This window comes from Ceratotherium simum, chromosome 12 (assembly GCF_057802395.1).
Source record: "Ceratotherium simum simum isolate JZ-2026a chromosome 12, ASM5780239v1, whole genome shotgun sequence".
NCBI lineage: Eukaryota > Metazoa > Chordata > Mammalia > Perissodactyla > Rhinocerotidae > Ceratotherium > Ceratotherium simum.
Genome location: NC_141911.1, coordinates 18985817 through 18998205, shown reverse-complemented (window position 1 = coordinate 18998205; position 12389 = coordinate 18985817). Strand labels below are relative to the sequence as shown.

The 12389-nt window shown below is 36.9% G+C and overlaps 1 protein-coding gene across 1 annotated transcript in view; it reads right to left on the bottom strand.

The window, feature by feature from the left end:
* LOC101390837 (DExD/H-box helicase 60) overlaps positions 1-12389 on the bottom strand; it is a 104948-nt gene that overhangs the window by 23995 nt on the left and 68564 nt on the right. The window contains exons 27-29 of the mRNA XM_087437446.1: positions 11564-11716; positions 5509-5613; positions 3656-3856 (exon numbers count right to left, since the gene is read on the bottom strand). Coding sequence (XP_087293572.1) covers positions 3656-3856; positions 5509-5613; positions 11564-11716 — 459 coding nt within the window. The remainder of the gene's footprint in view (positions 1-3655; positions 3857-5508; positions 5614-11563; positions 11717-12389) is intronic.

Here is a 12389-nt window from a genome sequence, read left to right as displayed (position 1 = left end):
TCAGTGATACTGGCAAAAGTAACAGACAAACTTTCAGTCCAGAAAAGCTGTGTAAGTTGAAAATCTGCTAAACACTGAGATTGGGGCCAAAAGCTATTCATCTAGCTTCACATTTAAAAGGGTATTTGAATAACATTTAGGTGGACAGAGAGTGAAGCTGGAAGAAAAACTATAATCCTATTCCTTGGCAAGCCACCAGATTTGGATATATTTACCTTCATTCAAAAGAGAGAAAATAGAAAAACTCACGACAGATCAATTCTTTATAAGAAAACTGATCATCCTCCTAAAATTATTCAGTCATGCTACAAATATCTATTGAATGTCCACACCAGAAATTAAGACAAAGAAACATTTTTGGTCTTAGGGTGCTTACATTCCATTGGGAAATAGAGAGAAAATAAATAAAAACACGATAGAGATACATAGATAGATATTTGATGCTATGTAAGGAGTGATATGTGCTACATATAAATGAGTATAAATGAGCAAAAAAAATGAATGAACTAAAAGAGTGAGGCTATGCTCATATCTGAGGAAAGATTCTAGAAGCAGAAAACACAGCAAGGCCATGGTCCCCAGACTGTAATGTGCCTGGAGTGTTTGTGGAGCAGGTAGCAGGCTCCTGTGGGAGAGCAGAAAGAGGTGAGTTCAACAAGATAATCAGGGACTATGCCCTCTAGAACTTTATACACCATCACAAGAACGTTGAAAAAAGAGCTGACCTATGAAAATTGTTTTCTTTATGCGGCCAAAAAATTTTTTTGAAAAACTAGTGGGCATCCTGAATGGAAGCCAAAAGATGCGACCTCTATGAAACAAGGCACAACAGCATAAGGCAAGTGGACAATATAAAGTGACATTTTAAAGATAATACATTACTACGATATGAAAGAGTGATATAGGAAGTAGAAAAAATTTCAGGAAAACTAAAAGTCCAGTAGCAGAATTAAAATCCACATTTCTATTACTAAAGAGCAGAACCGAAACTTTGGAAAGCTGCATCAGTGATGTAGAAGATAAATTTCATATGTTCTCTCATAGGAAGAAAAACATAGCAGTATGTGAAGAACAGAAAAAGGATTTATGATTTAAAAATTATGAAGTTTCCTGAAAAAGAAACCAAACAATTTAAAACAGAAATAAATATCAAAGATCTAATTTAAGAAATATTTTCTTAGTTCCAAAACTACCTGAGCATTGCACAGCGCAAATGTACTTAACTTTATTGAATTATACACTTAAAAATGGGTAAGATGGTAACTTTTACATTATGCCATATTTTACCACAATGAAAGAAAACAATCTAAGCATGAAGATTGAAAGTTCTTATCATATAATAACTAAAACATCAATTAAAATAAAAGGACCCACGAAATAGAAAATTATGGGAAAAAGAACTTGAAATATGATGGTTAAAAGAAAGATTCCTGCAGCCAGCCTGGTGGCGCAGTGGTTAAGTTTGCGTGCTCCACTTCAGTGGCCCAGGGTTCGTGGGTTGGGATCCTGGGAGTGGACCTACGCACCACTCATCAAGCCATGCTGCGTCGGTGTTACCTATATAAAGTAGAGGAAAATGGGCATAGATGTTAGCTCAGGGACAATCTTCCTCAAGCAAAAAGAGGAGGATTGGCAACAGATGTTAGCTCACGGCCAATCTTTCTCACCAAAAAAAAAAAAAAAAAAAAGATTCATATAATTACATAGGTAGAAAAAAAAATCAAATTAACTACAAGAGAACACGAATTAGCATGGCTCTAGTAGAGGAGACTTGAAAAGAGTCTGCTCCTTTATAACAGTAAATGCCAGAAGGCAATGAGCTATCTTAGTTTGATGTAATGAGTAAAGAGAATATTCTAAGAATTTTATGCCCACACTTGAGTCTTTTATGTGTGAAGGTTACAAGCAGATCCTCTCAAATATGCCATGGCAAAGAAATTAAAGCACTCTGATAATCTTTTTGAAAAAAATTAAAAAGCTTGCTAGAGGATGTAGTCTTCCCTCCTATATAGAGACAAAAACTAAGAACTCAAAAATGAGGAAGTTTTGGTCTAAAATGATATGTGCCTGCTCTGTAGGACCATCAACACCACCAGAGCCAACTCATCACAAAAATCCTAGAAGAATCTTCACCTCAGCAAATAGTACCTGATTTAACTGGCATACTAATCAATATACAAAAACAGGGAAGAGTGGGTCCCTTTCACAACACATCTCCATAAGGATTAAAATCAAATTATTTAATTATGAATTTTAAATCTCTCACTACGAGATTGGACACAAAATATTTATCTGAGCAAAAACTTTAGGAAAAGTTTATAACCATATTCTGAAGTCCAATTAAATACAAATGTATCAGCATTTAAAAAACCAAACGCACATTTATGTCTATAAAAATGACTGAAAAAAATACCAAAATGACAATATTGTCTTTGGATAGTAGAACTAGGTATAGGTGATTTTTTTTCTTCTTTTAGCTTTTTATATTATGCAAATATTCTTTGATGAACTTGGGTTACTTTTTTATGAAAAATAAACTCTTTTATTATGAAATCATAAAAACAAATGTTTTTGTTCCTAATAGTGGAAACAGAAATCTAACCCAGTTCTTTTTAAACCCATGCCAGCACACTTAAGTTCTATAGGACAATGCCTATTACACATGAAAACAGTAATCTTGAGTAATTCCAAATGTCCATCCAGGTACAAATTCTATGATTGATAGAGGAGACAAATAAAACTAATTATTATTCTCTCCCTTCACCCCTAATCCTGTACTATTCAAGACATTACTGATGACGTTCAAGTCAGGCCTTCCCATAATATGCCACTTTGGCATATGGATTATTTTGAATTAAAGTTACTTAGGAAACAGCCAGTGCAAGAAGGATACTCTGACCCTCCTTTGTGCCCCTGGAAGCAGGAAGCAAATTCTCATGTGAAGGGTAGCCTCTCTGCACTTGGAGGGGAGAAGGCATCCTTATCAGCAGAGAGAGGGAATTCAGAGCTGAGAAGGCTGTATAAACAAACTTTGTTACCTCTTCATTAATTCATTAATAAAAGCCCAAACACCTTTGTCAATTCTTCACAAATAATAGTTTCTTTGTTTAAAAAGTATAAAAGCTGCCTGCTTTGGTCACTTCTTTGAGCCTCAAAATTTGGGGGTTTCTAACCCGGTGGCCAAACGGTTAAGTTAGGCAAGCTCCACTTCAGTGGCCCGGGTTTGGTTCCTGGGTGCAGACCTACACCACTCATCACCCATGCTTTGGTGGCAACCCACATATAAAATAGAGGAAGATTGGCCACAGATGTTAGCTCAGAGTGAATCTTCCTTAAGCAAAAAGAGGAAGATTGGCGACAAATGTTAGCTCAGGGCCCCCATCTTCCTCAGAGAAAAAGAAAAATTGGGGGTTTCTGAACTCACGAAATTAAATTTGTTTCTTTCTCCTGTTAATTTGCCTTATGTCCATTTAATTATTAGACCAGCCAAAGAACCCAGAAGAGAAGAAAGGAAAAGTTTTTCTCCCATAGCATGAAGCATTAAAAACTGATGAAACTGAAAAGTTATTGCTACAGACTTCTAAAAGAAGAACAGACCTGACCACAGCCAGGCCAGCAATGACAACTCAACCTCAGACATGGTCAAGCATGGTACCTTTGCCATGGCATCCTCTGGGTCATCTCCCTTGGAAGCTAGCAGCATGAGTCGAAGGACCAGAGTTATGCTGAAAGGGAACTGTCCTCTTAGTTCAGGAACATTGGATTTTATGAGTTTTTCTATTTTGGGCAATGGAATATCAAAGAAATAGACATCTCCCAGCAGGTCTTGACCTCGTCTTCCAGCACGTCCAGACATCTGGAAACAGAAGAGAACCACAAAGTAAAACTTTCCTAAATACCTTCTCCACCGCAGTGTAAGAATTGAGCTTTTTACCTTGGGTTAGAGCAAGAAAATTGTATATATGTCTAACCATTAAATAATTGAAACTAAAATCCAACTACTTAGCCCTTAGGAAATTTACCATGGCTGAGACAGAGCTGAAAGTAAGACATTTATCATTATTATGTACTTAATTCATGCTAAAAATTGTGCTAGATATTTGTATAATGATATATAGAAGAAACAAAAAACAAGAAGAAAAGATTAGACCCTGATTTCAAGTTCACCCACAGCTGAACTTATTACACCAATTCTCCCCCTTCCCCTATCCCCCTTCCTCATCCCTTTCTCTGTCACGCTGTCACTCACACGCCAGTGTGTTGAGTTACAAATAACCATAAAAATTGTGCACAAATCGAGAAAAAACATGAGTGAGCTAAAATTCAGAAAGGTTCCTTCCAAAAAGCAAGTTAAGAAACAAACTTTTTACGGTTTATAGTTATATTAGTTCTCATTTAAGTGCTTAGAATGTGCTAAACTTAAACTTTTTTTTATACAGACCTCACAACAGTAACCATACGAGGTAAATATAATCATTATCTCCATTTTACAATGTAGAACCTGGGGCATGGAGAATATAAGAAACTTGCCCATAGTCAAACAACTAGGAAGGGGAAGATCCAGGACTCAAACCTTGGCATTTCGACTCCCAAGTTCATCATCTAAAATATCCTAACTCTCTGGCTCCAGAGCCCTAAATATGAGATTCCCAAGATGATATGAGAGGAGAGGTCATGCAGAGCATAGCAGCAGGAGGAGAAATCTAAGGGGCAGGGGTTGGTAAAGTGGTGGGAAGTGATAAGGCTGTTATCTTGGGTAGGAACAAGGCCTATAACAGAATGAGAAGTAAGTGCTTGGAGAGGAAGGGAGGGGGGCACTTTGTTAAAACTTGAATGTTGGCTAATATATCTAAATTTGATGCCACTAGCAGAAATATTCATCAAATGTTCCTGATCAGGGAAACCATACGAAGACAAACTACACTGTGTGCAGAACACAGTAGAGTAAGGAAAATTGAAAATCAGGAAAACTGTTAAATAATACAAGGCCAAGAATATACGATGAAAGACAGTGAAAACAGAAAATGCAAGGCAAAACTCAAACGCCACTACAGGAGAGTAATGAAGTGGGCTTGGTAATAGATTGTGTATCAGGAGCAAAGAGGAGAGAAGTATTAAAGATAACTCCAGAGTGCAAATTCATAGTCACAGGAAATGAACAAGTAAATGTTTATTGAGCACTTTCAATGTTTGTCTTTCCTACAAATAACTTCACTTAATTCTTGCAAGAGGGATAGTAATCATCCCTACTCTGGAGATAGGAAAGAAGGATCAGGAAGTTTAGATATTTCACCCAAGGTCATGTATCTGGTTAGTGACGGCCACATAATCCCCAATTTATGTGCTTTCCACTAGACCTCAGCTAAAAATAACAATCAGGCATGAATGAATGTTCAGGTGTGCTGGCCCATGAAGTGCAACATGTTTGTAAACTAAAGGCTCACATTTTTTACTATTTTATGTCTATGTTTTACTTATGCCATAACGAGTTTGTGCACATTGTAATACCTGTCTGTAACTTAAAGCATCCAGAAAGATTGAGTTTTGAGCAAAAACAACAGATTTACAAGGCATGTTGATTCCTAAAGCAAGTGTCCCAGTAGCTGTCACCACCTAGAAAGAGAATAAAACAATTACTTCATAAAACAGCATTTCAGTAGAATGCCATATAGTTACTGAAACTCTTTGAACTGCAACTAAATCACAGTGGGAAAGCTAGAGATCCTAGCCACATTGGTCTTCTTGCTATCTGACAAACACATCAAGCACGTTCCCAGCTCAGGGCCACACCAGTTGCTCTTTGCTCTGCACATAATACTCTTCTCCTGAATATTTGTTTACCTGGTTTGTTCAGTACTCTGCTCAAACGTCAAAGAGAAATTTCTGGACTACCACATCCAAAATAACCATCCCTATCATCATTATTTCTCTCCCTATCTTACATTATTTCTCTTCATAGCATTAACGACTACTTGAAGTAATATTATTTGTTTACTTGTCCTATACCAGACTCCAAGCCCCATTCACCATTGTACCCCCACTCTGAGAAGAGTACCTGGCACATGGCAGGTGTTCAGTAAATATTTTTTAATAAATGACTAGAAAAGAAATTTCTCTATAACACAGTAATAATACTTTTACAAACCCACTTATGGGCAATAGCCTACTTCATTCACTCTAATTTATCTGTGAAGGTTATTTCTATGAAAAAGAACATATCTAAGTAATAAGAGCAAAATAAAGTTTCATTTTTTCCCCTAAATTGCCATGATTTCTGACCAGAAAAAGAGTAGGACGAACTTTAAAATTTCTTAAATAATCCAGTTTTGCTTAATAAAACCAAGAGCTGGTTCTTTGAAAAGATCAACAAAATAGACAAACCTTTAGCTAGACTCACCAAGAAAAAAAGAGAGAAGGCACAAATAAGTAAAATCAGAAATGAAAGAAGAGAGGTTACAACAGACACCTCAGAAATACAAAAGATTATAAGAGAATACTATGAAAAACTATATGCCAACCAATTCGACAATCTGGAAGAAATGGATAAATTCTTAGAACCTTCCAAAACTGGATCAAGAAGAAGTAGAGAATTTGAATAGACCAATCACCAGTAAGGAGATCGAAACAGTAATCAAAAACCTCCCCAAAAATAAAAGTCCAGGACCAGACGGCTTCCCTGGTGAATTCTACCAAACATTCAAAGAAGACTTAATACCTATCCTTCTCAAACTCTTCCAAAAAATTGAGGAGGGGGGGAAGCTCCCTAACTCATTCTACGAAGCTGATATTACCCTGATACCAAAACCAGACAAGGACAACACAAAAAAAGAAAATTACAGGCCAATATCACTGATGAACATCGATGCGAAAATCCTCAACAAAATACTAGCAAATCGCATACAACAATACGTTAAAAAGATTATACACCATGATCAAGTGGGATTTATTCCAGGTATGCAGGGATGGTTTAACATTCGCAAATCAATCAACGTAATACACCACATTAATAAAATGAAGAACAAAAATCACATGATCATCTCAATAGATGCAGAGAAAGCATTTGACAAGATCCAGCATCCATTTATGATAAAAACTCTGAATAAAATGGGCATAGAAGGAAAGTACCTCAACATAATAAAGACCATATATGAGAAACCCACAGCTAATATTATCCTCAATGGTGAAAAACTGAAAGCCATCCCTCTAAGAACAGGAACCAGACAAGGATGTCCACTGTCACCACTCCTATTTAACATAGTATTGGAAGTGCTAGCCAGAGCAATCAGGCAAGAGAAAGAAATAAAAGGGATCCAAATTGGAAAGGAAGAAGTGAAACTGTCACTATTTGCAGATGACATGATTTTATATATAGAAAACCCTAAAGAATCCACCAGAAAACTTTTAGAAGTAATAAACGAATATGGTAAAGTTGCAGGATACAAAATAAACATACAAAAATCAGTCGCATTTCTGTACACTAACAACGAAGTAGCAGAAAGAGAAATTAAGAATACCATCCCATTTACAATTGCAACAAAAAGAATTAAATACCTAGGAATAAACTTAACCAAAGAGGTGAAAGATCTGTACACCGAAAACTATAAAACATTTCTGAAAGAAATTGAAGAAGACACAAAGAAATGGAAAGATATTCCGTGCTCTTGGACTGGAAGAATTAACATAGTTAAGATGTCCATACTTCCTAAAGCCATCTATAGATTCAATGCAATCCCTATCAAAGTTCCAACAACACTTTTCACAGAAATAGAGCAAAGAATTCTAAAATTTATATGGAACAACAAAAGACCCCGAATAGCTAAAGGAATCCTGAGAAAAAAGAACAAAGCTGGAGGTATCACACTCCCTGACTTCAAAATATACTACAAAGCTATAGTAACCAAAACAGCATGGTACTGGCACAAAAACAGACACACAGATCAGTGGAATAGAATCGAAAGCCCAGAAATAAACTCACACATCTATGGACAGCTAATCTTTGACAAAGGAGCCAAGAACATACAATGGGGAAAAGAAAGTCTCTTCAACAAATGGTGTTGGGAAAACTGGATAGCCATATGCAAAAAAATGAAAGTAGATCCTTACCTTACACCATACACAAAAACTAACTCCAAATGGATTAAAGACTTGAATGTAAGACCTGAAACTGTGAAAGTTCTAGAAGAAAACATAGGCAGTACGCTCTTCGACATCGGTCTTAGCAACATCTTTTCAAACACCACGTCTGACCGGGCAAGAGAAACAATAGAAAAAATAAACAAATGGGACTACATCAAACTAAAAAGCTTCTGCACAGCAAAGGAAACCATCAACAAAACGAAAAGACAACCTAACAATTGGGAGAAGATATTTGCAAACCATACATCTGATAAGGGCTTAATCTCCAAAATATATAAAGAACTCATGCATCTCAACAACAAAAAAACTACCAACCCAATTAAAAATGGGCAAAAGACCTGAACAGACATTTCTCCAAAGAAGATATACAGATGGCCAACAGACACATGAAAAGATGTTCAAAATCACTAATTATCAGGGAAATGCAAATCAAAACTACAATGAGATATCACCTCACGCCCGTCAGAATGGCTATAATTAACAAGACAGGAAACAACATGTGTTGGAGAGGATGTGGAGAGAAGGGAACTCTCATACACTGCTGGTGGGAGTGCAAACTGGTGCAGCCACTATGGAAAACAGTATGGAGAGTCCTCAAAAATCAACGATAGAACTACCATATGATCCAGCTATTCCACTGTTGGGTATTTATCCAAAGAACTTGAAAACACCAATTTGCAAAGGTACATGCACCCCTGTGTTCATTGCAGCCTTATTCACGATAGCCAAGACTTGGAAGCAACCTAAGTGCCCATCAAGGGACGAATGGATAAAGAAGCTGTGGTATATATACACAATGGAATACTACTCAGCCATAAGAAACGACGAAATCCAGCCATTTGTGACAACATGGATGGACATTGAGGGTATAATGCAAAGTGAAATAAGTCAGAGGGAGAAGGTCAAATACCGTATGATTTCCTTCATTAAGTAGTAGATAGTGACAACAATGGACGGATACATAGGGACAGAGATTGGATTGGTGGTTGCCAGAGGGGAGGGGAGGGAGGAGGGTGAAAGGGATAATTCGGTGCATGTGTGTGGTGATGGGTTGTAATTAGTATTTTGGTGGTGAACATGATGTGGTCCATGCAGAAATAGAAGTACAATGATGTACACCTGAAATTTTTACAATGTTATAAACCAATGTTACTGCAATAAACAAAAATTAAATTAAAAAAAAAAAATCCAGTTTTGCTTATTTTTTCATATAATGCTAGGTATTTCTCTTTTTTTGTTTTTGGTTTTGTTTTTGTTTTTGTGAGGAAGATCAGCCCTGAGCTAACATCCATGCTAATCCTTCTCTTTTTTTTTTGCTGAGGAAGACCAGCTCTGAGCGAACATCTATTGCCAATCCTCCTCCTTTTTTTTCCCCCCAAAGCCCCAGTAGATAGTTGTATGTCATAGTTGCACATCCTTCTAGCTGCTGTGTGTGAGACGTGGCCTCAGCATGGCCGGAGAAGTGGTGCGTCAGTGCGCGCCCGGGATCTGAACCAGGGCCGCCAGTAGCAGAGCACGCACACTTAACTGCTAAGCCACAGGGCGGCCCCAATGCTAGGTATTTCTAATTACCCTCTCTTTCTCTTTATATTGATTGTCATATATGCCATGGTTATCGTTAAAGTATATGGAATAATTTTCTTTAATTATTCTGTAACTGAGATCTATATATCTATCAAAATGCAAAACATTATTAACTGTTTTTCTAAAGTTCTTTAATAAGAACAAAACTAGGGCCGGCCCCATGGCATAGTGGTTAAGTGCACACACTCTGCTGCTGGCAGCCCGGGTTCAGACCCCAGGCATGCACCAATGCACTGCTTGTCAAGCCATGCTGTGGCGGCGTCCCATATAAAGTGCAGGAAGATAGGCACAGATGTTAGCCCAGAGCATCTTACTCAGCAAAGAAGAGGAGGATTGGCATGGATGTTAGCTCAGGGCTGATCTTCCTCCCGAAAAAAAAAAAAAAAAATTAAAAAAAAGGACAAAAGTGGGAAAAGTAAGAACATTAAATTTAGAATGTAACTAGAAAAAATACCTTTTTAAAAATGCATTCTATATAACAAAGCTATCACTATTTCCATAGTACCTTTTCTAGAATGATCTAGATATTCATTTATTAAACTAATAATAATCAAGCAACTACTATTTAACAGATACTATTTTAGACACAGGATATGCTGATCAAAATAAATGTGCCTCTTGGGCCATCCTTGGTGGCCTAGTGGTTAAGTTCAGGGCACTCCACTCTGGCAGCCGGGGGTTCAGTTCCTCAGCATGGACCTACCCCACTCATCAGTGGCCATGCTGTGGCGGCAGCTCACATACAAAAAAGAGGAAGATTGGCAACAGATGTTAGCTCAGCGTGACTCTTCCTCAGCAAAAAAGAGTAAGATTGGCAACAGATGTTAGCTCAGGGTGACTCTTCCTCAGCAAAAAATAATAATAACATGTGCCTCTCAATCCATAATCATGTAGAAAATTTTGTCTCTGATTATTGACTTTTAAAATAAATAAATAACTTGTTATTAGTTAATGACATATTTTGGCTTTTTTCCATATTACAGAATTACCCTTTAATTAGGGTGTCAGATTTTCCCCAACATTTAGTTTATTAAGATTGAAAGACACACCCTAGAGCAGCAGAATCAATCTCTCTCTCTCTCTCACACACACACACACACACACACACACACACATATATAAGGGACATCATACAAAAAATTTAATATGGATAATTTGAAAAAGTCAGGGTCTATTTTTAAATATTACTCAAGATCTAAATTAACTAAGAAATTATATAGACCCTCTTTGTGAATTTATCCAAACTATCCCTGTGCATTCTCATGGGACATACTAAATAAAATACAACAAGAGTCTCGTTTGCAAGGTATTTAAGATGATCTCCCTCTTGTCCGCTATCAGTGATAGGAGAGAGAACATTTAGGAGCGAGACATCTAAAAACTCTGCCAAGATATACCGCAGGCCTGGAGGAAGCGATACATTCTTTGTCTTATTTCGCTATTACACCGAAAAAAGATCTGATCAAAACGCTATCATAAATGTCCTCCAAGCCCGTGAAAGAATGTCTGTAGCCAAAATTATACAAACAGTTGACAAAATTCCCTAGATATTATAAATGAAAAAGCAAGGGGTTGTTTCTAGATTACCAGAGGTATATTTCATTATAGAGATATTTGGAAAAGTATCTATCTAGGGAATATTTTAATCTCATGAAAAAGAGATAAACTGAATGATGATAAACTTCAAAACCCTTCCCTCAAATGAGATGAGAGAATATTCAGTGATATCATGGGTCATAAAAAAAGACATAGATGAGAAAAAAGTGGTTGTTTTCCACTTTTCATGGGCATTCAGCTTCACGTAGACATAGCTTCAATTTTTAGTATGAAAAAATTTACCTACCCTAATAAATCCTTTCCTAAAAAGGACTTCAACTAACTGTTTTTCTTTGGCGGTCAAAGACCTGTGATGATATCCAATACCCCTTTTGGCCAAAGCAATCAGTTCTGCACCTTTTCTTGCAGATTTTACTCGATCAAACACCATCTGCAAAGCCTAAAAGAAATGAGAGTTTTAGGGATTTTGATAATTTCTTAGCTAATTTTCATTTAAATCAGCACAAAAAAATGGTCAAATTAAAATAACAGGCATACTATGTAATAATTTGGCTAAATGAGGCAACTGTTGAAATTGACTCTACATGAGTAAAGAAGAACAGTTTATGGCAGCAACAGAAACTATAGGAAATATTCCCAAATCTTTGAACAGACTGTCTTGCACCATTTCACTCCACTTCAGGGCTGAGAAGTACTGACAAAGCAGGAGATGAGGCACCCAGAGGAGGTGTGCATGTAGGACGTGCTCCTGCCTGACAGAGGTCAGTTCTCTACTGGAGACTTAGGAGTTCTCTTCAGAGACAGAGAGATGGCAGAGCAGGTTCCTTATGGTCTGGGAATGCTTACTTCTCACTGTAAATCAATCACAAATGCCTTAAAAATATCCATGCCCTAAAGAGGAAATTCACTTGTGTACAGAGTTATATGTACAAAGATAAACACTGCTTATGAGACGGAGAAAAAAACCCTAAGTATCCAAAAGCAAAAGACATTTCATTTGTATAGTCATCCATAAAAAGGAATATCAAGGATCTATTAAAATGATGATGTAAATACATAGATATTAAAAAGGAAGAGACCATGAGGTTTACACACGAACGTATACAATTGAA